Source organism: Chiloscyllium plagiosum, chromosome 18 (genome assembly GCF_004010195.1).
Source record: "Chiloscyllium plagiosum isolate BGI_BamShark_2017 chromosome 18, ASM401019v2, whole genome shotgun sequence".
NCBI classification, from domain to species: Eukaryota; Metazoa; Chordata; class Chondrichthyes; order Orectolobiformes; family Hemiscylliidae; genus Chiloscyllium; species Chiloscyllium plagiosum.
In genome coordinates, this window is record NC_057727.1 from 10,885,528 (window position 1) to 10,913,029 (window position 27,502).

General features: G+C 41.8%; 1 protein-coding gene across 5 annotated transcripts in view; it reads left to right on the plus strand.

Moving 5' to 3' along the window:
- Positions 1-13,490: 13,490 nt before the first annotated feature.
- Positions 13,491-27,502, plus strand: part of usp4 (ubiquitin specific peptidase 4 (proto-oncogene)) — a 100,717-nt gene continuing 86,705 nt past the window's right edge. For all 5 annotated transcript variants that reach the window (XR_006314257.1, XM_043707670.1, XM_043707671.1 and 2 more), the window contains exon 1: positions 13,491-13,709. Coding sequence is in view for 4 of the 5 variants with exons in the window: in XM_043707670.1 (XP_043563605.1) it covers positions 13,621-13,709 (89 nt within the window). In the remaining variant the exon portion in view is untranslated. The remainder of the gene's footprint in view (positions 13,710-27,502) is intronic.

Below are 27,502 nucleotides of genomic sequence, written 5' to 3' on the forward strand. Positions count from 1 at the left end.
GTTCATATTATATATTAATGATCTGGATGAAGGGACTGGGGGCATTCTGGGGGCGAAGTTTGCCAATGATATGAAGTTAGGTGGACAGGCAGGTAGTACTGAGGATGTGGGGAGGCTGCAGAAGGATCTAGACAGTTTGGAAGAGTGGTCCAGGAAATGGTTGATGGAATTCAATGTGAGCAAATGTGAGGTCTTGCACTTTGGAAAAAAGAATACAAGCATGGACTACTTTCTAAACGGTGAGAAAATTTGTAAAGCCAAAGTACAGAGGGATCTGGGAGTGTTAGTTGAGGATTCTCTAAAGGTAAACGTGCAGGTTGAGTCCGTGATTAAGAAAGCGAATGCAGTGTTGTCAATTATCTCAAGAGGGTTGGAATATAAAAGCACTGTTGTGCTACTGAGACTTTATAAAGCTCTGGTTAGGCCCCATTTGGAGTACTGTGTCTAGTTTTGGTCCCCACACCTCAGGAAGGACATACTGGTACTGGAGCGTGTCCAGCGGAGATTCACACGGATGATCCCTGCAATGGTAGGTCTAACATATGAGGAACGGCTGAGGATCCTGGGATTGTATTCATTGGAGTTTAGAAGATTAAGGGGAGATCTAATAGAAACTTACAAGATAATACATGGCTTGGAGAGGGTGGATTCTAGGAAAATGTTTCCGTTAAGCGAGGAGACTAGGACCCATGGACACAGCCTTAGAATTAGAGGGGGTAAATTCATAACAGAAATGCGGAGACATTTCTTCAGCCAGAGAGTGGTGGGCCTGTGGAATTCAGTGCCACAGGGTGCAGTGGAGGCTGGGACGCTAAATGTCTTCAAGGCAGAAATTGATAAATTCTTGATGTCACAAGGAATTAAGGGCTACGGGGAGAATGCGGGTAAGTGGAGTTGAAATGCCCATCAGCCATGATTGAATGGCGGAGTGGACTCGATGGGCCAAATGGCCTTACTTCCACTCCTATGTCTTATGGTCTAATCTGCAACCTTCTCGCTTGAAGGTAAGGATACAATTGTTTTACAGCATTGGGGGTATGAGAGAAAAATGAGAAAATGATTTTGAAAAAATGGACTTTGTCATTAGTTAACTCACAAATCTTTCAACTCCTGCTACTGGTCTCAAATGTGGCAAAAGCTAACTTATTCATAAACTTGCTATTGCTAGTGAATTTAGCGGTATTGCTGAAGAAAAGCCACATTTTGCCAAGCACTCAAGACCATTCACAAAAATACTGGGGAGAAACAACCTTTTGTACCTCATGAGAGAAGAATGCTGAGAGGTAAGCAAGTGGACTGTGGGAAAGCTTAATGATGCTTGTCAATTAACTGTCAGGCTTTAAGTTTTAACCAGGAGAAAGTGAGGACTGCAGATGCTATGGATCAGAATCAAGCGTGGGATGCTGGAAAAGCACAGTAGGTCAGGCAGCATCTGAGGAGCAGGAGAATCGATGTTTTGGGGAAGAGCTCTTCATCAGGAATGAGCCAAGGGGATGGAAAGATAAATGGGAAGGGGAGGTAAGGCTGAGGGGAAGATAGCTGAGAGTGTGGAACATGTTCCTGTGAATTAATATGGAGCTTTGAGTGTACCACGCTGTAAGGCCAACTTCACAATCTTAAACTGGTTGTCAGTGTAATTCATTGCATGTTCCAGAGGTGATCCAGGAATTGTGTGATTACAAAATCGCATAAAATGTTGCACACATACAGGTTTTGCTAGGGCAGGCTGATTAAGTATTCAACACCTTGCTTGTTGTGAACAACCAAAGTGATACATTGTTTATTTAAGTCAGAATTCAAAACATGTCTATGAATTTTCAGATATATTTCAATGTGCTGTCATGATCCCAGCTGATACTTGTCATGCCGAATTCTTGAGTGAAACCTGGCTTGATAGAAAATTTTCTTTTTACCGTGCAGTCACTGAACAAATTCACAAGAGGCTGCTAATGTACTTTCAATAAAAGGTCAAACGTTTATTGCAAAACACAAACTATTTACTACACAGGAACTACTTGAAACTAATTAAAAATGTCAAGGAAATAATCAACACACTTACTCTGTTGGGTTCTCTTTTCTTGAGATTCTTACACAACTTCTGTTGTGTAAGAATTTATTAAGCAAGTACAAGCTTCACTATGTTTGCCAAGCCATGTCAAGAAATCTCCCTGAACAAGGGAACAGTCCTCCCTTTTAAATCACCTACAAGTAATGCCCACAAGACAACCCCCTGCCACTCCCCTACAGTCACATGCCACTCAAGACACAATGCAGTGACCTGATCATCTCCAGAAACAATGTAATCTCAAGTTTTCCTTAATGGCAAAGATATGGTGTAAATCATTTTTTAAACTGCAGGGTGTAGTCAGAATTTTAACTGCAATGTTCTTATTGATTCTGAATAGGAGATGATAATGTCAATTTATTCTGAATAATAGGAGATGGCAATGTAAATTGTGCATCCAATTCCTTGAAGATCGGCAGAGCAAATTAACCCTTTAACATCTCAACCCCAAAATAACAATTTTACCGACATCCACATTTCAGTGAAGGGTCCCCTACGTATCCATGTTAAAGCTCCTTTTTCACCTGACACTGCTATTATACATTGTTTTTCAGCAAATTTCTGTATTCACTGTGGTATTTTCTTGAGTAATGTCTCTTCCAAGACCTTAAAACATGCTGCTAACTTAGCTCACTTGCTTGTTAACATGAATTTCTTAACCTCCTATCTTGAACAAGATGTCCTCCCCTCTAATGATACCTGCTATTTCTGGAGTTTTCTTTTAAGTAACCTAGGACTTCTCCCCTGGCTCCTTTGAGACTACTAAACTAACCACTCCTCTGCTGTTAAACATCTTTTCTATCTGAATAAACTTGCTTCTGTCTGAATGGCCTTGCTTCCATCTCTCTCTCTTTCTGGATTGTGAAGCCAAAGTCAGCAAAACCTCCAGCAATTATCATCTCAGACAGCTTGCTGTTCACTTATCTAAAAAGACATCATCTCTCAATGTTTTTCTTTAACTCACTGTTCAAAGTAACTTTCTAACTTTTTTTTGAAAGAAAGAATCAGAAAAACTGAAAGGTATCTCCTTATTTAAGAATGGATATAATTGCACTGGTAGAAAATGTATTTCAAAGGGGGTTCCCTGGATTGAAACAAGGAATAAGCGTGTTCTTGGAGTTTGGACTGTTCAGGTTGCAAGTTTGCTCATTGAGCTGGTAGTTTGGTGGCTGGTTGGCGCTCATGTATCCTGGTGGCTAGTTTCCTGCCTTCTGTCCGATGTAGTGTTACAACCCAAGCTTTGGGTCGCAATGTAGATGACACCTTTATCATCACAAAACTGAACAAGTTAGAAGAAACCTACAACATCATTAACAACATCCTTACTGGCAATTTCATCAAAGAAGAAGAAGAGAACAACAACAGACTCCCCTTCCTAGATGTCACAGTGGAACGAACAGTAAATGGATAACTGCGGACTAGATTAGAGTGGTGCTGGAAAAGCGCAGCAAGTCAGGCAGCATTCGAGGAGCAGGAAAATCTGCTCGGATGTTGCCTGACCTGTACTTTTCCAGCACCACTCTAATCTGGACTCTAGTTTCCAGCATCTGCAGTCCTCACGTTTGCCTAATGGAGAACTATGAACCAGTGTCTACAGGAAAGCAACACATACAGACCAGATACTCAACTACAGAAGCAATCATCCAAACATCCACAAATGGAGCTGCATCAGGGTATTATTTAAACAGGCCACAAAACACTGCAGCACCCAGGAAATACGAGCAGCAGAAGAAAATTACCTATACAGCGTATTCAAGAACAACAAGTAAACGATAAGCACAGTCTGCTGATTCTTCAACAACAAACCCAAATAAAAAGACACAACATGCTCAGAGATTCTAGCCATGCTTCCATATGTTTAGGACATCTCTGAGATAATGACCAGACCACTCCGACCCCCTTAGTATCATGGTAGCCCACAAACCTACCAACACACTGAAACAGCTATTGATGAACCTAAAGGAGCATTTAAGAACATCCAGCAAAAGTAATACATACGAAATGCCCTGCAAGGACTGTAACGAACACTACATCAGACAGGCAGGAAACCAGCCACCAGGATACACAAGCACCGACAAGCCATCAAACGACATGACCAACTATCCCTCGTATCCTTATACATAGACAAAGATGGACACGACTTCAACTGGGACAATACATCCATCCTCGGACAGGCTAAACAAAGACATGCACAGGAATTCCTAGAAGCCTGGCATTCAAACCAGAACTCCGTCAATAAACACGTTAATTTGGACCCCATTTACCAACCTCTGAGAAAAAGAACCAGAAATGATATCACCCACCATAACAGACCAAGAGACACAAATAGAAAGCAGGACAGAACACCAGCTTCACCGGAGACTCGCTGATGATGTTACCTAGCATGGTGACAAAACATCTGAGAACAAACCTACCAGCTCAGCAAGCAAACTTACAACCTGAACCTCAACCTGAGCTACAAATCATCTCAAAAATCACAACTTTGGGCTATATTCAGACTGGGCTTGTTTTGATCTGACTGAAGTTTGAGGGGCTGTGACAAAATTGATGTGGAAAAGATCTCTTGTTGGTGAGCCTCGGACTGCAGGCATTGTTTTAAGATTAGGGCTAGCCCTTTCAGGACAGATGAGAATTTATTTTCTTTTAGAAATCTATGCAAATTTGGAGCTCTCTTTACCTTAGAAGGCAGTGGAGAGAGGGTATTGACATAAATTTTTAAGCGGAGGTAGATTCTTATTAAGCAAGAAAAGCAAAAGTTTTTGGGGAAAGACTGAAATGTGGAATTAGGAGCAATAACAACAGGTCAGCCATCCTAGAATGGCAAAGCAGGCTTCAAGGGACAAAAGATCCACTTCTGCTCCTAATTCATAACTTTGTATGAAAACTAAAATCCATTTTCCTGCACTTTAGAAGCTAACTTCCCAAATAATAGTATATTATGAGCCTTCAGCACAGTGGAAAGTGCTACTACCCCAGATTATTTGTAGAGTTTAGCAGATTGGCCATTTCAAATGACATAAATAATGTGGCCCAGAAAAGGCAAGAACATTAATTGAACCAGTTGAGGTTTTCTGACATGTACATTTCTTGTTCAAGTTTCAAAGTTGCCAGTTTTCTTGAATTTAGTTACATAAACAGTGTATAACCTTGTGTATACCATATTTGGAATAGTGTAAACAGTTACAATGTATATATCAAGGATATAAAGAAACTGTAGGTGTGCAAAAGGAAACTAAATTGCTAGTAGGACTGGGGCTAAGACTGTCTGGAAATAAAAAAAAATTAGTTGAGCTCTTTGTTTTATAGAACATCACAAAATAAGTTAATTGATGGCACCTATTGAGATTTTCTCTGGAAACCTTTGATTTTCAGGGTCTACTTTTCTGTTTTTGGGAGGACGACCTTTTCGTTCTATCTCATTTGTTGGGTGATGCAGTCACTTAATATTACATTCCTTCTTTGTGTTGACATGTGGGGTATTTGGACTCAAACAGAAGAATTCACCAATAATCTTAATCATAAACTTTCCATTAAACAGATGGCGAGAATACAAGGAAAACATTAATTTCATGGACAGAGTATTTCAATTGGTACAAGGTAACATAAAATGTTAAAGGATTAACATTTGTTCTGCTGACATGTAAGAAATTGGATGTCCTGGGGCTTGTGTTTTTCTGTCTTGCAGACAGGATGTGACAATCTAATCATATTCTATAAATGCTGCAGTATAAGGAATAACCCAATCTCACACTGTTTTAAGGAATAACCTAATCACTTTACATTGTTTTTGCGTGGTATGTAACTATGGGGGAGTGATAGGGGGTTGAGTCTTGCGTGCATGACTGACTGTGATGTAAAACCCTGTCTCAAGGGAGGATGGTTTCCTTGCTCAGGGATCTTTGTTTGACATGCTCCACAAACATCGCGAAGAGTGTTAAGTGATCCTCCAAACCTGGTACTTAAATAAATTGTGGCTGTTCACAGAAGTTGGAGTATTGCAGTTGCATCAAGTGTGTAAGAATCTCAAGAAGGAAACCTCACAAACGGGCATAAGTTATAAACAAAAGCTTCCCCCTCCCCTGCAGCCTCCATCCCATGCCCCTCCCCAAACCACTTTCAGTCATCTTCTCTCCTGTATTACCCATGATCCCGACCAGTATAAATCTTGTAGCCTCCTTCTATATTCCCAAATAGCTCTTCCCCCAGCAGATAGAATTTCCAGCTTCAGCTAAAAGTGGTCCTCAATCCCAATGTTGGCTGGAGGCAGCCTCAAATCTCTGCCTCAGCAAAAAACCCCTTGGCCTAAAGGCTCCATTGGCATTTCCCTCACTGCTGTCATTTACTTTTCTAATTCTTCCATTCACAGGTTGCTTTTTCTCCACCTTTGCTGATAGGCTTGCCACTACTTGGAAAGCAGGACTTTTCAAAGTAGCAGTCATGAGCTGAAATTTTAGTCATGCATTCTGATGCTATACTGGTTATGTGGAAGCCTTGACAGGGTTATAACAGCTGCACACCTGTTCCAACAGACACTGATCTCAGAGGGTTGCAACAATTTTTACATCTCAAAAATAGGTGGCCTTCCAGTCTGATAGGATGAATTCCCAGCCTGGCGGGGTAGACGCAGTCTGGTGTGATATTCTTTAGGCCAGAAGTGGTGGTGTTTTGGCGGTTTGTGGCAGTCTCTCAGCCCTGTGCGGAAATCACTTTCCTGGTGATTAAATGGTAATGTTCATGGATTTGCAAGGTGTTTCCTTAGCCTTTAGAGTATTCAGATAGGACATGAGTAAAAGAGAAAAACTCTAGGCTATGACTGGGACAACCCTTAGGGAAAGTTTGGCAGTGGGCTTTGGAGGAGGAAGGGAAGCAGTTAATTATGATTTTCATCTTTATCCATGAGGTTGTCACACGGCACATATCTAACTTGTCCTATCTTACATATGGAGAAGGTCCAAATTTAACTTACTAGGATCAATAACTACAGGGACCAGGCAAGTTGATTGCTGCAAACAGTAAACTCAAAGTAGTCATACTTCCTATTGTCAGCAAACAGAAGTGGTAAAATGGCCTGCTGAAACAAAAAAACTGAGCCATGTCATGTCTGTACTGTCCAGGCCTGGTTAGAACATGAAGTTATGTTCCCCACATAAACCTCACCGTCACATAGCAGCAAATGTCTGTATTCAACAAAACTATATATGGATGCAACCAAATAAGATATGCGACTCACTCAATGTGTTCATCAGCCATGACTAGGGTCACAAGCAGTCCTTGGAAATTTCTTATGATTAAGCTTCCTTTGTATAGAGTCAACAATATGACCTACATCAGAGGCTCATCTTCCAGATACTGTGCTAATTCCTTTGGAAGTTTGCCCTCCATTAACACAGAAGTTCCTCAAGATCTTTATTTAACAGGGCATTTGCTTGTTTTAAGCACCCCCTTCCATTATTTCTTTTTAACACTGGCACCTTGCACACATGTAAAATACCCTGAGATGTTATTTTACGTCAATTTCATTTGTAAACTATTTTTACTACCAGAATAGTTTGATTAAAGTAACAGATTACATAGAAGACTAGAAACAAAGTACAAAGTGCTGAAAGTTTCAGAGCAGTTGATGTCAGTTGATGACAGAAAAAGGTAGGTGAATGTATTGAAAAAGATCCCTTCACTCGAACTCTTGAAAGCTGTAAGATCAATTTAAATTATCAGTCAAGGAAGAACTTAATCACAATTTTTTCTCAGGAAAAGTATGTTTAAGTGGGGCATATGATCTTTGACAAGTTGTCTGTCAAATTTAACAGGAAAGAGTTGTTAAAAAAATCAGAAGTGTCTCCTTGACTAGATGACTGCAACTCTGGTGACACACTAAGAAGCTCAAACAGCTTCCAGGTCAAATCAGCCTGCTTGATTGACACTCATCCACTACCTTAAACATTCACTTTCTCCACCTGCAAATACACAGTCGCAGCAGTGTATAACATCTACAACTTGCATACCACCAACCACTCTTGATAGCAGCTTCCAATCTTGCAAACTCCAAGGACGTTTTGGACAGAAGATCCGTAGGAGATGACCACTTGCAAGCCTCGAGCCTCCAATACCATCCTATTTCGAAATCATGAAACCTTGCTTGGTTATCGCATTGTGCACCTCGATAACAGTAAAGTCTTCAGTGGCCAATAAGGCAGCTCACCACTACTGATACGAAGTTGAAAGAGTATATGTTCACTTTAAAATAGAGTGTGATTTCTAAATTTTGGAGTTAATTTAATGTGCAGACTCAGCTGCCTGAACGGAATGGCTGGGAGACAGGCAGTTCCAAAATAGATACATGAAACAATTGACTGTGAAAGGGATACCTGAGTTTTGGATGCTGTTTGGACAACAATGCAAATTTAACCAATTAATTTGAATTATGGCCAAGATACTAAAATCCAATTCCGTTTCAATGTATTGTTTTGACAACATCGGACATATGACAGGATACAATGTTGTTGGGTATAAAAATGCAGGCATTTGAAAATTGGTCAGAGCAACTGCCCACCTAACATCCTGCTCTCAAAGAAATAAGAAGACACTCTCTCTATCAAAAGGTATCTTTTCCTTTCCGAGCAGTATAAAGAAAGGAGACGACCCAGGGAGATCAGCTGGTGGACAAATGAAGACAGCAGAGAAGACAGAGATTGTGTGGACCTGAAATTAAGTTAATGTAATGTGTTAGTGGAATATCATGTTAATAGGATTATGTTCCATTAAAGGAATGAGTGTTCAGTTTGTTAATAGTTTTGTTTAGTGTTCACTATTAAAAGTTAAGAAAATAAATTGTTATTTTTCTTTAAATAGTGAAAATCTGGAGATTTCTGTCACTCACTACATTTTAACATTACGAGGCGAGGTGAGCTTTTCTCGGTATTTGGTTTTAATTAACAGAGGGGTTTGACCTCCGCATCATAACAGTTTGCGGGCTCGTCGTCTGAGATTTGTACAGGTTTGGACAGATCCAGTCTGGGATTTGGACAGGTTCAGATGAATCTGGATGGATTAGGTCCAGGATCTGGACGGATTTGGACAGATTTGAACAGATTTGGGGGACAAAAGGTCCCAGTAGATTTAACAGACTTGGGGATTAGTGTCCTAGATCTTTAAATAAAACTTAGATGAGAAAAATCAGTTTAATTTGGTTATTTGTTGGTTAGATTAAAAGTGAGGGAAATGGCTGTTAACATTGCTCAAGAGGTTCTAGGGTTTGATGATGCTTCCCGAATTTGCCAAGAAAGTTTAGAAAGACAGGAAGGATATACTTTTCAAATTAGCAAACAGGTTAAAATTGGGTTTAACCAGGGACAAAAGGAAATCTGAAATTGTAATGGAGTTGGTTAAGCACTTAAGTATATCAGATAAACAGACAAGTGCAGAGAGTTAGAAAAACTTAAATTGTAAATGAGACAATTGGAATTAGAAGATAAAGAAAGGGAAAGAAGGGCTATGTTAGAAGAGAGGGAGAGAAAGTTCTTAGCTGAGCAAAAAGAGAGAGAGAAGAAAGCGAAAGGGAGAGAGAATTTGACCTAAGAAGTTGCGAATTAGTCAGGAAAGTCAAGTTAAAAGGACAGAGATGAAGGGAGAAGATAGGGATGTACACAAATATATTAAACATTGCCACATTTTGATGAGAAACATGTCAAAGCCTTTTTTATTTCATTTGAAAATGTGGCTAGGCAAATGGAGTGGCCAGAGAACTTGTGCATAAAGCACGTTCAGACTAAATTGGTAGGCAGGACTAGTAAGGTATTTGCAGTGCTGTCAGATGAGGGGCCAAGAGGTTATGCAGATGTCAAACAGGCTATTTTGAACACCTATGAATTGGTACCAGAAGTGTATAGGACAGCGGTTCAGAAACATATAGAAGGAACAAGGTCAGACTTACGTTGAGTTTGAAAGAATTAAACATAGCAATTTAGACAGATGGGTGCAGGCCTTAAAAATAGATAAGACATGAGAGGCTCTAAGAGAGATCATTCTGCTGGAGGAGTTTAAAAACGCACTTCCAAAGATGGTAAGAATTTATGTGGATGAACAGAAAGTTCAAGAAGTGAGAAGAGTGGCATAGATGGCGGAAGACTAAGCATTGGTGCATAAGGTGAAATTTAGCTTCCGACAGGAATTTCATCCCGTGAGGGATCTAAATTGGAATAAGAGGAGATCCTTCACTACAAAACAAAAAGAACATGACCCTAGAAATAGTTTACCACAGGTGAAAAAAGAAACCAAAGACGGGTGAAAAATTAGGTGAAAGGCCTCAGGTGTTTCCACTGTGGTAAGTTGGGACACATAGTACCAGTGTTATTCGTTGAGAGGCACTGGGGAAAATAAAAGTAGTAAAAGAGGCTAAGCCAGTGGGATTAGTAAAAGTAGTAAAGGAAATCCCAAGAAAAATACGCACAACACAGACGGCCTCCTTCTTCAAGGACCGCAATTTCCCCCCCGACGTGATCGACGATGCCCTCCACCGCATCTCCTCCACTTCCCGCTCCTCCGCCCTTGAGCCCCGCCCCTCCAACCGCCACCAGGACAGAACCCCACTGGTCCTCACCTACCACCCCACCAATTGGTCCTCACCAGGACAGAACCCCACTGGTCCTCACCAGGACAGAACCCCACTGGTCCTCACCAGGACAGAACCCCACTGGTCCTCACCAGGACAGAACCCCACTGGTCCTCACCAGGACAGAACCCCACTGGTCCTCACCAGGACAGAACCCCACTGGTCCTCACCAGGACAGAACCCCACTGGTCCTCACCAGGACAGAACCCCACTGGTCCTCACCAGGACAGAACCCCACTGGTCCTCACCAGGACAGAACCCCACTGGTCCTCACCAGGACAGAACCCCACTGGTCCTCACCAGGACAGAACCCCACTGGTCCTCACCAGGACAGAACCCCACTGGTCCTCACCAGGACAGAACCCCACTGGTCCTCACCAGGACAGAACCCCACTGGTCCTCACCAGGACAGAACCCCACTGGTCCTCACCAGGACACTCCACCCTACTCCGACCTATCACCCTCACCTTGACCTCTTTCCATCTATCACATTTCCAACGCCCCTCCTCCAAGTCCCTCCTCCCTACCTTTTATCTTCTCCTGCTGAACACTCTCTGCTCATTCCTGAAGAAGGGCATGTGCCCGAAACGTCGAATCTTCTGTTCCCTAGATGCTGCCTGACCTGCTGTGCTGTTCCAGCAATAAAGTTTCAGCTTTGATCTCCAGCGTCTGCAGACCTCACTTTCTCCTCGAAAATCCCAAGAAAAGTCAAGGAGCTGCAGGAAACTGCATAGCCGAGGCAGAGGCTGAGTATTGAGTTCGTGCCCGATCTCTAGAAAGACCTTGCGTCTGTGAGTAACACTCAGGCAGAGAAGGGAAAGAAGTTATAATTTTAAGAGATACAGGATCTGATCAATAAGAAATGAAAGTATTTGCACTCTTTCTGTGATGTTACCGGAAAGGATTATAATTTGTGGAATAGATGGACAGAAATTTAGCGTTTCCCTGTATTAGATGAGGTTGGAGAGCCAAATCAAGACCGGGGAAGTAACAGTGGGAGTGATTGACAGAGTGACAGTTCCAGGAATACAGTTCATTCTTGGGAACGATCTAGCAGGATCCAAGGTGGGAGCAACGCCCCTTGTGGTGAAGAAGCCGAAGGAAAACCAGAGAACTGAGGAATTAAAAGAAAAATACCCTGGATTATTTCCAGACTGTGTAGTAACAAGATCCCACTGTCATAAGTTACAGCAAGAAGGAAAAACTAAAGAGAAAGACAAAAGAGTTGAGGTTCAGTTAGCTGACACCCTGTTTGAAATAATGGTACCGGAAAGAACTGAACAGGTAGAAGGTCAGGCAGAGGTGTTTAGTCCTGAAAGACTAATCGACTTGCAGCAGAAAGATAAGACAATAAAAGATATATATTATGATGCATACTCAGAAAATGAATCAGAATGTATTCCCAAGGGTTATTAACTTATGGATAGAATCCTAAGTTGAAATTGAGACCATGGCCAGTTAGTGCAGAGGAGAAATGGATGGAGTGCACTAGATTGTGTTGCCCGTAACATGCAGACAGGAAGTATTACGGGTAGCACATGAATTACCGGTAGGATGTCATCTAGGTGGGAGGAAGACTCAGGCTAAGGTACAAAAGCACTTTTATTGGCCTGGACTGAGTAAGGAAGTGGTTGAATTTTGCTGTACCTGTAAAATGTGCCACAGGAAAAGAAAGCCATCAGAGAAACAGATGTTAGTTACTGCCCTGCAGAGTGAGGAGTCAAATCCAGATGACATGGATTTTGATGTGTTTCAAAATACATTAACTAACAAGGAAATCCTTGAAGAATGGGATGGGATGGTGAGGCATCTGTCTCAGGAGCAAAAATCTGAGTTGAAAGATTTGTTGCAGCAATATGAGGGCATACGCAGGAATAGAATGGGGACAACTAATACTATTGTGCACAAGGTGGAAGTAGGAAATCCTGTTCTGATAAAACAACACTCCAACAAACTTAATCCTCTCAAAATCGCACAGGTCCAGGACAAAGTGGATGTGATATTCAACAAAGACATCATCGAACCTAGTCAAACTTAGTGGAGTTTGCTGATCGTGTTAGTCCCAGCCCATTACAGTCATAGAGATATATAGCATGGAAACAGACTTTTGGTCCAACTTGGAGAAAGTGAGGACTGCAAATGCTGGAGACAAGGGTCCAGAGTGGGGTGCTGGAAGAGCACAGCAAGTCAGGCAGCATCCGAGAAGAAGGAGAATCAACGTTTCGGGCAAGAGGCCTTCAGTCCAACTCGTTCATGCAGACCAGATATCCTAACCTAATCTAGTCCCATTTGCCGGCACTTGGCCCATAACCCTCGAAACCCTTCCTATTCAAATGCCTTTTAAATGTTGTAACTGTACCAGCCTCCTCCACTACTCCCTCTTGCAGCTCATTCCATATGCGCATCATCCTCTTGCATGAAAAAATTGCCCCTTAGGTCCCTTTTATTTCTTTCCTCTCTCACCCTAAACCTGTGCCCTCTAGTTCTGGACCCCACCACCCAGGGGCGAGGGGGTGAAATTCTCGCTGGATGACCCAAGTTTACCTTCCTGGTCATTTCCGCTCCTGTTGTTTGAATTTTAGTCAGGACTTGGGTGAACGCTGTCGCACCGCCGGTTTGTTGTGGTGGGGAAAAAGGACGGTGGTTGCTCAGCAACCGACTGTTTTTTTATGTACAGCGGCCGCCCCGCCCCCACGGCCTCGGTTGACGCAATGACGCAGAGGGTGGTAGACGTTCGTCCCCTTCGCCCCCCCCTCCCGAAAGGTGGGGTGGCAGCGCGGTTGCGCATTTGGGAGGCCCGGTCGGGGGGGTGGTGTTGGTGGTGGTGGTGGCGGCGGCGCGCGTGCGCGTTGTATGGGGTTCACCCCTCACTCCACCAACCCCGCCTCCCACAGGATTCGGTTCGCTCGCGCTCCTTCTCTTCACTCTTTCGGTGTCGGTGAGAGTAATGGCGGAAGGTGGCGTCCCGGATCTGGAGAGCCAGAAGAACGAGATCGGGAACTTGTTGAATACCTCCCTCAAGAAAGGGGATTCGTGGTATGGAAAGGCTTCGGGATTTTTGGAGGGCGGGGGGTGGTCGTCGCGGCGGTGATTTAACGCCTCAGGGTCAGGGTGAAGGCCGTGGGTAAGGCCCATTCCCCCTTCTCTCCCCCCCCCCCCCCCCCTCCCCTCTCAGCCGCTGGGGCTGAAGCGAGGGATTGGGATAAAATAGGACCTAGGGTGAGTGGGGACGTGAGGGTCAAATTTCTGGCAGAGCTGGGGTAGGGAGTAGGCCGGTTGGCCATGTGATGGGTATAGGCCTCGGGATTCCGGTCGTGAACCGACCCGGGCCCAGTGCGGCCCAGCTGGCGACCCTCCGCACAAACAGCACCTCTCTTTCCCCACGCCGGTGCAACAACGTGGCCTCCAAAGCCAGTACCTTACAACAATTTCCAGCCAAGAAAACACTAAACCCCGAAGGAGGCTGTTTTAAAAGGTTCCTTCCAATCTTAGACCGGATGTTTCGAAATACTAAGGTCTGTGATCCTACTGTGTTTATGTTGAGACTTGACTGCTCGCCAGCGGCCCGCAGCACGCACACTTGTAATAACATTTTACTGTAAATGACACTGCAGTTTTATGTGAACTTTGTTATACGCACAGCAATTTTTCCGACAGTTGGGAGGTTGCCAAAGCATACTGTACCTTGCCCCATTTTGCCAGCTCCTTTAATTTCTAAGAATATCCTAATATTTTCAATCTATTAGTTTCTTTGAAATATCTTGTGACGGCTTTGTTTTACTATTTGCGTTTTTACTTTTGGTAGTCAATCATTTTAAGAATTTTATCCTTGTGGCTATGAATTTCAAGTTCGTTAGAACAGGAGAGCGCGCCATCTCTTAGCTGGTTTTAAATCCTTAATGCGTTTAAGAATTTTCACTTCAAGCACAACTCACTCTTGATGGCCCAGCTGTTCCATTGTGGGAATTAAATTCACTCAGTTTATCGAAGTATTTTGCTGTTGCAAGACTTGCATGGAATTAAGGGTGCATATGTTCCCAGAATAATTTTTTTAAAAGTAGCATACTAATGCAATATCATGCCATATACCTTTAATTAGCAAGCTCATTTTACTGTTGCAAACAGAAAGTAGGTACTTGCCCATAGAGAAAGGAAGAAAGAGGGTGTTGCTTTAGGCCCACCCTTCAGTGCTGACAGCTGTCATTCTTCAACCCACTTTACGTTGAATGACAAGACCTACAAACAAACCAACAGGACACCTATGAGATCACAATTATCAGGACTCTTAGCAGAAACAGTTATGCAGAGGTTAGAATGAACAGCTGTTCCCACAATCCAGCCCAACCTGTGAGTCCGTGATGTAGATGACACCTTTTGTCGTAATAAAATGAAACCAATTTTATGAGACACGTCCTTACTGGTACAAAGCTCACCAAAGAGGAAGAGAACAACAACAGACTCCCCTTCCTAGACATCATAGTAGAATGAAAAGCTAATGGAGAGCTGCAGACCAGCATTTACAGGAACGCCACACACACTGAACCAGATACTGAACTACAGGAGCAATCATCCTAACACCCACAAATGGAGCTACATTGAAGAATAAAGAACAAGCCACAATGCACTGCAGCACTAAGAGAAGCTGAGAAAAAACACCTGTACGATGTATTCAGGAGCAACGGGTACCTGATTAGCGCAGTCTGCGGATTCCTACACAACAGACCTAAACAAGAATTCACAACATACCCAGAGATTCTAGCGACCCTACCACACATCTAGGACATCTCAGATGATGATGAGACTACTACAGCCCCTATGCATCATGGTAGCTAAAAAACTGCCAACACACAAACAGCTCCTGATGAATTTCAAGGACCCATACCAATGTCGTATACAAAATACCCTGCAAGGACTGCGACAGACATTACATTGGACAAACTAGCAGGAAGCTAACCACCAGGATACATGAGCACCAAAAGACATGACCAACTATCGCTAGTATCCATACACGTAGACGAAGGAGGACACCACTTCAACTGGGACAATACATCCAACCTCGGACAGGCTAAACAAAGACATGTAGGGGAATTCCTAGAGGCCTGGCATTCAAACAGACACTCCATTAACAAATATATTGATTTGGACCCCATTTACCAACCTCAAAAGAACCGGAGGTGAAATCAAGAGACCAAGACACACAGAAAGCAGGACAGAACACCAGCGCTTCATCGGAGGCTCACTGATGAAGTTACCTAGCATGGTGGCAAAAAGTCTGAGCACATCTACCAGCTCAGTGAGCAAACTTACAACCTGATCCTCAACCTGAGCTACAATCTTCTCCCAAATCGCAGCTGTCATTCTGTTCTGCATGAGAAGATCTACACTGGGGAGTGAAGTGTTTTTTTCGGTTTTGTTATCCATTTTGATGCAACTTATCCCAAGGCACAGCTCAATGTAGATTCGACTGCTGTTCCCACAAAATGCTCCTTAAATTTAGCGCTGCTTTATTCATTGCTAAATAGGTGCTAGTTTATAGCAAAGTATAGGCAGCTTCTGTGCTGTAAACATGCAGTGCCTAAAGAAAAGGACTGAAATTAGAAAAACAGACTTCCATACCAAATCTTTTATATTGAGTGAAGAGAGGGAACTGTGATCCTAAAAATGAAATTGAAGCCAAGTTACAAAGGGTAAGGATGATAAGATTTAATAAGAAATAGTAAGATAGCTGCTGGGTTGGTAATCCAAACTTCTGAGCTAATCATCTTGAGTATTGAGTTCAAAACCAGTGAATGAACAGTAATGGGGACCATGTAAGTTCTAAAGTGTCATTTTTTTTTAAAACACTTTGATTTACAAATGTCCTTCTTAGAAGGAAATATGCCTTCATTCGTATGTGACTCCAGACCAACAACAATGTAGTTGACCTTTAAATACCCTCTTAAAAGAACAAGCAAACTTTTCAGTAAAGAACAATTAGGGATGAACAAATGAATGCTTCTGGTCTTGTCATTGACACTCCATTCAGTAAATGAATAGAAAGAGGTAACATTTCCCATGTAATATTTTTTCATGTAGAGGAAATAAAAGAAAATATTTTTATTGTGAAAATTTCATCGTTAATAATTTGAGCTGTTCATGTGTGCATTTCAACCTTGGTTCTGGTAGTATTTGAATCAGAAGGTTGTGTATCCAAATCTTTTAATCAGATTTGAGCACTGAATCTACTTGAGTGTTGTACTTTGGGGAAATGTGACATTTGCTTCATTATCAGAGGTCTCATCCAGAAGATAGTACAGTAGGTAGTCTGTGGATGGTAGATAGTAGATTGAGGTGGATATAAAATGTCCCTTCGCACTATCCCAGAAAGAGCAGGTGAGTTCTCCAATAGTCTTAGACAACATTCATCCTCCATAGTTAAAACAGATACTATGGCGCTTTACTTTGTAACTTGGTGGAATTTTGCTCTGATTTTTGTCTGCAACTGTATATCCTCATCCCTCTGCTCTATTGGGAGCAAAAGTTTGAAAGCACCTGACCGTTTCATTGTTGTCCCCTTGACTGTTTAACTCAGTCTCCATGCCACTTGAATGCTTCAATAATTATGCTTTCTGTAGAATGTTTCTAAAACGCCTTTTTTCCCTAAATAAAAAATTCTCAAAATCCTTGACTGTTCAGTTCAACCCTGTGCTTGCACATTCTGAACTTTCATGGTCTTTTAAGGCTCTCATTTTTGTTGCACAATGTTGGTACTGAGTTCAATTACATATTGAGTGACATCAGAAACTACTTGTCTTCATGCGTAAGATGCAGCATATTTTGAAAATTCTGAATGGTGACATTTGGCATTGTATATAACTAAACTTGTCAGGGCAAATGCAAAACATTAGAATAAAGCTATGAATGTGAAACTGAGCATATTTACACAATGAATACTGAAGGGAAGAAAAAGTCTTGATGCACTGTCAACGACAGACTAAACATCAACTAAACTCTTCCAGTCCATTTCTGTAGACTGATGTCAAAACTTCTACTGGTTTGAAATGCCTGCCTTAGATCAGTAGTAGTAGTAGAAATCGTCAGCATACTGTTTCTTTCAGTTTAGTGTATAAATACATAAAATGAAAGAAGAAACTGAGAAAGATATGAAGCAATTCTTACTACACCTCATTGCATTTCAAAAAAATGAAGTGAAAGAAAATCTAAGAAAAGTTAGAGGGAGCAATTAGAATGCAGACCGCCATAAGAGAATTACCTCTGCCAGTGGTCAGTGGATCAGTCACATTGGGGAACAGGAAGAGAAATTCTCCTCATAGAATTTTTTTGTGAACTATTAAATCTTTATTAGGATTCAAATGTGTTCATAGGTATCAGAAACAGTGCTTGTGGTTTATTGTGTTGTGGTTATTCCCAAAAGGGGATTTGCAAGGCTGGCAATGAATACAGATTAGTGGAGCTTATTATGGGCACCTGCTGTTGGGATGTGGATGCCATTGGCAAGGCCATACTATAATTGCCCTTCAGGAGATGGTGTGTTGCCTCAAATTGCTCATGTATGTGCAGGTCATTCCACAATACTGTTGAGTACAGAATTTCAGGATTATGATCCAGGAACATGAAGAAATAGTGATAGGACAACAAATCAGGATAGTGTGCTGGATGGAAATGATAGGTTCTTCCATGCACATATTGCCCTACTTCAAGAAAGAGATTTGTTAACTTGATTCTTGTCGCCTGTATCTTTTCAACCTTTGGATTTAAAAAGTTGTGAATCTATCACATCTCTTTTAGGAGTACGAGTTTGAGTAGATTCAGTTGTATAGGTTTTCTCGGATAAACTGTTCTGAAGTCAGCCATTTGCTGTTGCTGCTCCACTTGAGTCTCCTCTTATCTTTCCTTATCTCTAGAGGGCATAAATTCAGGGTGAGGAGGAAAAGATATGAAAGAGACCTAAGGGGCAACTTTTTCACGCAGACTGTGGTGCATGTATGGAATGAAGCTGCCAGCGGAAGTGGTGGAGGCAATTACAGCATTTAAAGGGCATCTGGATGGGTATTTGAATATGAAGGGCTCAGAGGGATATGGGCCAAGTGCTAGAAAATGTGACTAGATTAGGTTAGGATATCTGTGCGGCATGGGCGTGTTGGACTTGGAGTCTGTGTCCATTCTGTACATTTCTGACTCTAAACCTATTATTGTGACCCCACATTCACTACTACTTCATGTACTTTTCTATCTTCCCCTTAAATACTGTTGACTGTTCTGCAATTGAAATAACAGCATTTAATAAGATGTAAATTGAAGACTGAATGCTGGCAGAATACCAGGCCTTTTTGTTCAAACCCTTATGTTTGATGTTGCATTTCCACAGAAACTCAATACAGAGGAACCTTGATTATCCGAACGAGATGGGCGGGTGCTATTTTGTTCGGATAATTGATTATTCAGATCATCAATTTTACCTTAAACGAGGAAAGCCATGCTGATTTAATGCTGTGTTCTACCGGAGAATTTGTTTAAATCTATAATTTTAATGAGGAAGTAGGGAAGTGCTTAATGAGTACTTTTCCTCCGTATTCACATTGGAAAAGGGCAATGTCTGTGAGAATACAGAGATACAGGCTACTAGATTAGATGGCATTTCAGTTGACAGTGAGGAAGTTTTTGAAGATCAGAAAATAGGTAAGACCCCTTGGCCGGATGGGATTTATCCTCTTCTCTGGGAAGCCAGGGAGGAGATTGCAGAGCCTTTGGCTTTGACCTTTATGTCAACATTGTCGACAAGAGTACTGCCAGAAGACTGGAGAATAGCAAATGTTGTTCCCTTGTTTAAGAAGGGGAGTCAAGACAATCCTGGTAGTTATAGGCCAGTGAGCCTTACTTCGGTTGTGTGTAATGTCTTGGAAAAGCTTACAAGAGATAGGATTTATAATCATCTGGAAAAGGATAATTTGATTAGAGAGTCAACATGGTTTTGTGAAGGGTAGGTCGTGCCTAACTAACCATATTGAGTTCTTCAAGAAGGTGACAAAACAGGTGGATAAAGGTAAAGCAGTTGATGTGGAAATGGACTTCAGTAAGACGTTTTATAAGGTTCCACACGGTAGGCTATTGCCTAAATTACGGAGTTTCAGGATTGAAGGTGATTTATAGAATTGGATCATAAGTTGGCTGGTTAAAAGAAGACAGAGGGTACTGGTTGATGGGAAATGTTCATCCTGGAGCTCAGTTACCAGTGGTATGCCGCAAAGATCTGCTTTGGGGCCTCTGCAGTTTGTCATTTTTATAAATGTAGAAGAATGTGTTCGTAAATTTACAGATGACACTAAGGTAAACAGAGTTTTGGATAGTGGCAAAGGATGTTGTGGGTTACAGAGGGACATAAATAAGATGCAGAGCTGGGCAGAGAAGTGGCAAATCTAGTTTAATGCGCTTTAGGAAATATGTGGAAGCTTTGGAAAGGGTTCAGAGGAGATTTACTAGGATGTTGCCTGGTATGAACGGAAAGCCTTATGACGAAACTGAGGCTGTTTTCGTTGGAGAGAAGTTTGAGAGTGATTTAATCAAGACGTGTAAGATAATCAGGGTTAGATCGGATGAACAGTAAGAGCCTTTTTCCTCGGATGGTGAAGGCTAACATGAGGGGACGTAACTTTAAATTGAGGGGTGATAGATATAAGACAGATGTCAGAGGTAGTTTCTTTACTCAGAATAGTAGGGACGTGGAACGCACTGCCTGCAGCAGTCGTAGACTCGCTGACATTAAGGGCATTTAAATGGGCATTGGACATACATTGATCCATTATTATTCATATGTATGTTAGATGGGCATCAGATTAATTTCACAGGTCTGCGCATCATCAAGGGCTGAAGGGCCTGTACTACGCTGTACTATGTTCTGTGTAATATATTGAGCGCAAGAGGACACAAATCTTACATGAACGGAATAAAGCAATGATAACACAAGATAACTTTTTAAAAATGCAGCAGTAATTAGCATTTGGCAAGGAGTGGTGAAGACACCATTTCCTGTAAACAAGGTTCTGAAGAGCATTTGTCAGTATCTGGGAACTCAGTGTCACGATAGAAAGACAGAAGCACCGCCTCGCGCATGCGTTTACATTCTTGGCCATTTTTCTCATGAATGGCCGGGTAAAGTGACAGGAATGCTGTAAAACACTTACTTTTGCAAAGGGCCGTGTAACAACCGTTATGTAAAAAATATCCAGTCACTGTTGCTTGAGCTGCTTTTGTTTCTTTGTTTTTGGCAGTGTTTTCACATGTTCTTCACTACAGGTAAATCGAATACACTTGCCTTTTGATATAATGTTTTTGCGGGACCCTGAAATCATCTTGGGATAATCCAAAATTTGAATAATCGCGATTTCTCTGTAGATCAAAGATGCCAATTTGGAAAGATTTCAATAGGTCATATGGCACAGAACATTGCAGTTCCACCAAATCAGGCCATGCCCATGTTTATATTCCACTCAAGTCTTTTCCAATCGTTTCTGATCTAAATTGACTGTTTTGATCTATTTCTCCTTTCTCCAATGTTTGTTTGGCTTTCTCTGAAATGCATTTGCACTGGTTCGATTATTGCTTGTGAGAGCGTGTTACCATCCCTTGAATTAAATTTCTTCTGAATTTGATGTTCAATTTCTTCTTTTACGTTGTCTACACATGGAAACACTTTGCTGTTTCCACTCTATTAAAAGCTTGCATATTTTGCAAGTTCGTTTTTGACTTACAAGGTCACCCCTCAGGCTTTTTTTCAAGACAAAGGACCCAACCTGTTGGTTCGTTCTTTCTTGATATGCATACCCATGCATTTCTGCTATCATCCTTGTAAATCTAAAACATCTGCCTGGTTCAAAACAAGAAACGTCTTAGAAGCATTGTGAAAGAGAAGATCTCATCTGCAGTTCAGAGGTGACCAGCCAAGGAAGATGTGAATAAATATTGTTGATAACTGCTTTATTCTTCATAAAATACATCACAGGGCAAGCAGAATCCAATGATAGAATTACTGGAACCCCCAATCATTAAACCTTTGGTGTAGCACTCCCAGTTGAGCCATTAAAATCTCATTTTGAGCCTGTACCTGCCGCCTCCTTTTCGTTTAGGTCATGTAATCTCTGCAGTTAACCCAATTTTGTTTATGGGCTTGATCTTATGTCTTTAAGCATGAAACTAGTGAAGAATGGTTGTATTCATTGAGCAGTTTGCTGTTTAAAAGATTTTTGATTCCATAAGCTTGTGTGGAATTAGAAAATGTAAAGATTGGTTTCATTAATGTAATAGATATGATATTGTGTCCTTGGAACTCTATGTTGGCAAACAGAAATTGATCAGGTACTGATGCCTAGGATTTTAGCTGGAAGCTCAGAGTAATGCTTTGGAAGTTTACAAAAATCAATTTGTGTACTTTGAGCAAAATGATTTAGTCCTGAACCTGTAACAGGGAGCTGTAATAATGATCACCTCACAGGTTAGATACTTTCTTTGATAAAATAAAACATTCATTATGTCTTTAAATTCCTGGGGGTGTTTCAACGTACTTCATAATCAATGGCTTGTGTTAACAAAATGTAGCTACAACTGTAAAACTAAAACCACAGTTGATTTTGCATGCAGCAAGGTTGTGCAAACAAAACTTATATAGAATTTACATTCTACAGTCATTGTTTATGCACCACAGAAGCCTTTCTTTCTTCCATTTTCCTCTAATTCTGCCAATGTATCCTTCTACTCAACACATCATAATATCTAGCATTCTTTTAAATACATGTATTTTCTCCATGTAATAGCACACTCCATAATCTTAACTAATCTCTGCATTTTTAAAAAAAAAGTTTCTTGAGTTGCTTATTTGATTTATTACTCCTAATTTTGAGCAACTACCGATGTGAAAGCATACCTAGATCTACCCAATATCTCCTTTCTAACCCAGCTTCTGTTCAGACATCTTTAGTCTTCTATTTTGTGAAGCAAGGAAGAATCTGCAGTCTTTCCTGATAGTTATAAAATTTCAGTTCTATTATCATCCTTATTTTTTTTTAACTTTACCCAGTACCTCAAACCTTTACATAATACAAAGACCATTTATGTTTTGAATGAAGGAGGAGTTTTAATCAGGACAGTGGAAGAACATTTCCCAACATTAGAGACAAATTGGACTTCTGTTAAATTCTTATCTGAAATTCAGCATCTCTGACAATGCACAACTCCTTCAGTTTCTGCCTGTGTCTTGAAATGTCCTGGTGTGGAGCTTCGATTCAAAACCTTTTAAATGGAGCTGCACATCTTCTAGGCGGTTGCCATTGCCCTGAAACTGAATTGGCAACCATATCAATAGTGTGGTTTCAAGAGCAGGTCAGTGACTAACTCACCTGTTGACTGTCCAAAGCTTGTCCTCGCAAGGCACAATTCAGGATTTTAAAGGAACACTCTGCATTTGCCTGCATGAGTACAGCTCGAACATACACATTTTGATCCCATCTAGGACCAAACAACCTACATGACTGGTACTGTATCCTCCACCAATGCACGTTGACAACAGCGTGTACCATCAGCAACATGTGTTGCAGTAACTCACCCAGGCTCCTTGGACAGCACATTCCAAGCCCACAACCAATGCCATCGAAGGAAAAAGGTGCAGATGCACGGGGCCATTATAGTTTGCAAGTTCCCCTCTAAGCTGCATGTTTCCTGACTTGGGACTATATCACCTGCTCCCTCATTGTCATTAGGTTAAAATCTTGGAGCTCCATCTTGAGCAGCACTGTGGATATGTCTACACTATGTGAACTATACTGGTTCAAGAAGATAGCTCACCATCACCTTCTCAATGCTAAATAAGGGTGAGCAGCAAATGCTGTCTGAACCAATGATGCTTATGTGATTTTGGGGGAACAGCAATGCATTTCCAAGTCAGGGTGGTGACTGGCTTGGAGGGGGACTTACAGATGGTGGTGTTCCATGTGTCTGCTGTCTTTGTCCTTCGAGATGGATTTGGTTTTGGAAGATACTACCTAATCATTTGATTTTCTGCGTTGCATCTTGGAGATACTCAGTACACGCTGCTGCTACTATCAGTGGTGGAGGGAGTGGATGTTTGTTGATGTGGGCTGCTTTGTCCTGGATGGTGTTGAGCTGCTTGAGAGTGTTGGGGCTGCAACCATCTGGATGGGTGGGGAGTCTTCCATCACACTTCTGATTTATGCCTTGGATGATGGATGAGCTTTGGGGAATCGGAGGGTTGGTTACTTGCAGCAGTATTCTTGGCCTCTGACCTGCTCTTGCGGCTGTTGTGTTTGTGTGGTGAGAACAGTTGAGTTCCTGGTCAGTGGCAGCCAGGAAGGAACTAAAGAATGGACTTAGAGCTAAAAAAGGACATGGAAAAGCTTGAGGAGGTAGGATTTAGGAAAATCCTAACACATTCTACACTTAGGTGAGGAAAAAGAGACTGGCCAGAGTGAGGGTAGGACTGATCAGGGATAGTGGAGGGAACTTGTGCCTGGAGTCGGAGGTAGGGGAGGTCCAGAATTTAATACTTTGTTTCAGTATTCAGTACTGAGAGGGACCTTGATATTTGTGAGGACGGCGTGAAACAGGTTGATGTTAAGAAGGAGGGTATACTGAAAATTTTGAAAAGCAGAATGATAAATAAGTCCCCTTGGCCAGATGAGACATACCCAAGGTTACTTAGAGGAAGCAAGGCAAGAGATTACTGTGCCCTTGACAACGATTTTTGCATCCTCATTGTCCACTGGAATAATACCAGATGATTGGAGGGTGCCAAATATTTTTCCCTTGTTCTAGAAAGGGAATAAGGATTTTCCTAGGAATTACAGAACACTCAGTCTTATGTCTGTGGTGGGCAAGTTATCACAGACGATTCTGAAAGACAGGATTTATGATTACTTGGAAAACCATAGTTTGATTAGAGATAGTCAGCATGGCTTTGGGGGACAGGTCATGTCTCACAAACCTTCTTGAATTCTTTGAGGATGTCACAAAATACATTGAAGTTAGAGTTTATGCATTTTAGCAAGGTATTTGATAAGGTTCTGCATGGTAGGCTAATTCAGAAATAAGGAAGCATGGGATACAAGGAAATCTGGCGGTCTGCATACAGAATTGGTTGGCCCATAGAAGACACATGGTGATAGTAGATAGCAAGTATTCAGCTTGGAGCATGGTGACCAGTGGTGTTCCGCAGAGATCAGTTCTGGGACCTCTGCTCTTTGTGATTTTTATAAATGATTTGGATAAGGAAGTGGATGGTGGGTGACTAAGTTTGCCGATGACACAAAGGCTGGAGGTGTGGTGGATAATGTGGAGGGTTGTTGTAGGCTGCAAAGGGACTTTGACAAGATGCAGAACTGGGCTGATAAGTGGTAGATGGAATTCAACCTGGAAAAGTGTGGAATGATTCATTTTGAAATGTCGAATTTGAATGCGGAATACAGGGTGAAAGGCAGAATTCTTGGCAGTGTGGAGGAACAGAGATCTTGGGGTCCATGCCCACAGATCCCTCAAAGTTGCTAGCCAAGTGGATAGGATTGCGAAGGTGGCGTATGATATGTCAGCTTTCATTAACAGTGGGGTTTGAGTTTGAGTTGAGGTTATGCTAGTTTGATAAAGCCCTGGTAAGACCATACTTGGAATATTGTGTTCAGTTCTGGATGCCTCATTATAGAAAGGATGTGGAAGAGGAGATTTACTTGGATGCTACCTGGACTAAAAGGCATGCCTTATGAAGAAATGTTGAGGGAGCTAGGGCTTTTCTCATTGGAGCGAAGAACGATGAGCGGTGACTTGATAGAGATGTACAAGATGATGAGAGGCATAGAGTGGATAGCCAGATACTTTTTAACAAGGGTGGAAGTGGCTGTCAAGAAGGGCTTAATTTTAAGGTGATCGGAGGGAGGTTTAGGAGCGATGTCAGAGGTAGGTTCTTTAGAGTGGTGAGTGTGTGGAATGCACTGCCAGTAGTGGTAGGAGAGTCAGATACATTAGGGACATTTAAGCAACTCTTGTACTACCTTCCATGTGTCTATCCAATGAAGGGTATGTAAGTCAGTTTGAAGGATAAAAGGTTGGCACAGCATCAAGGGCCAAAGGGCCTGTACTGTGCTGTACTGTTCTATTTTCTATGTGCTGTCAAAGAATAGTAAAGACTATTGTTAGTACTTTTGCCTCAGAATACAAGAAGTTCTAATATGGTAACATTTTCCAATCTCTTTTCAAAGCATTAAATGTTTAAATCAACAATCCACGAGTAAACATATGACAGTGTGGTACTGATAAGGATGTGTTGAGGAGGTTCCAGATTAAGGTCATGATTTGGTGATTACCATGTGGGTGCTATATTGATCTCTGCTATTAAGCTACATAAGAGGAAAAGCCTACCATTAAAGTGTGAGCAATGTTGAGTTTGAGGTAATTTTGGCATTTATGGTTTAACTTTTCACCGAGATAATAGCAATTACAGGAATTTTAAACACTCATATCCAAAATAACAGACAAAAAGGCAGCACCTTGATAGGAAAAAAGTGTTGCATGCAAGTAATGTCTGGTATCATTTTAACTTCAGTTTAGTTTTTGTGGCATTCAAGGAGAGTAGCATAGTGGTAATGTTACACAACTAGTAATCCAGAGGCATGCACTAATGCTTCAGAGTTGCAATTCAAATTTCACCATGTCATCTGGGAGAATCTTACATTCAGTTAACTAATTAAATCTATAATTTTAGAAGACAAATCTGTATTAATAATGATCCTGAAACTGCCAGATCTTTATAAAAGTCCATTTGATTCAGAGAATCCCTTCAGAGTGGGAAGGGCAGATATCAGCCACTCCACTCCATTTTGCCCTGTGTGATTCCAGACCGACAGCAAGGCAGTTGACACTTAACTGCCCTCTGAAATGATCTGCTTTAGGAGCAACAAATGGTAGCCTTGCTAGTGACACTTGCACTCAAGAATCCAAAAACATTGCATCATAGAGATATACAGCACGGAAACAGACCCTTTGGTCCAACTCGTTCATGCCGTCCAGATATGCTAACCTAATCAGTCCCATTTGCCAGCACTTGGCCCATATCCCTCCAAAACCTTTCTATTCCAATATCCATCCAGATGACTTTTAAATGTTTTTAATTGTACTAACTTCCATCACTTCCTCTGACAACTCATTCCATACACACGCCACCCTCTGTGAAAAAGTTGCCTGTTATGACCCTTTTAAACTTCTCCCCCCTCGTCTTAAACCTATGCCCTCTAGTTCTGGACTGCCCCAACCCAGGGAAAAGACCTTGTCTCTCATTCTCCTCATGATTTTTCTAAACCTCTATAAGGTCACCCCTTAGCCTCCGACGCTCCAAGCAAAATAACCTCAACCTATTCAGCCTCTCCCTCTAGCTAAAACCTTCCAACCCTGGCAACATCCTTGTAAATCTTTTCTGAACTCTTTCAAGTTTCGCAACATTGTTCCAAAAGATGATGTGAAACTTGAAAGGGTTCAGAAAAGATTTACAAGGATGTTAGGAGAAAGTGAGGACTGCAGATGCTGGGGATCAGAGCTTAAAAATGTGTTGCTGGAAAAGCGCAGCAGGTCAGGCAATATCAAAGGGGAAGGAGAATCGACGTTTCGGGCATAAGCCCTTCTTCAGGAATAAGGAGGGTGTGACAAGCAGGCCAAAATAAAAGGTGGGGAGGGGCGCTGGGAATGCGATAGGTAGAGGGAGGTTAAGGTGAGGGTGATAGGCCGGAGAGGGGGTGGGAGCGGAGAGGTCGGGAAGAAGATTGCAGATCAAGAAGGCGGTG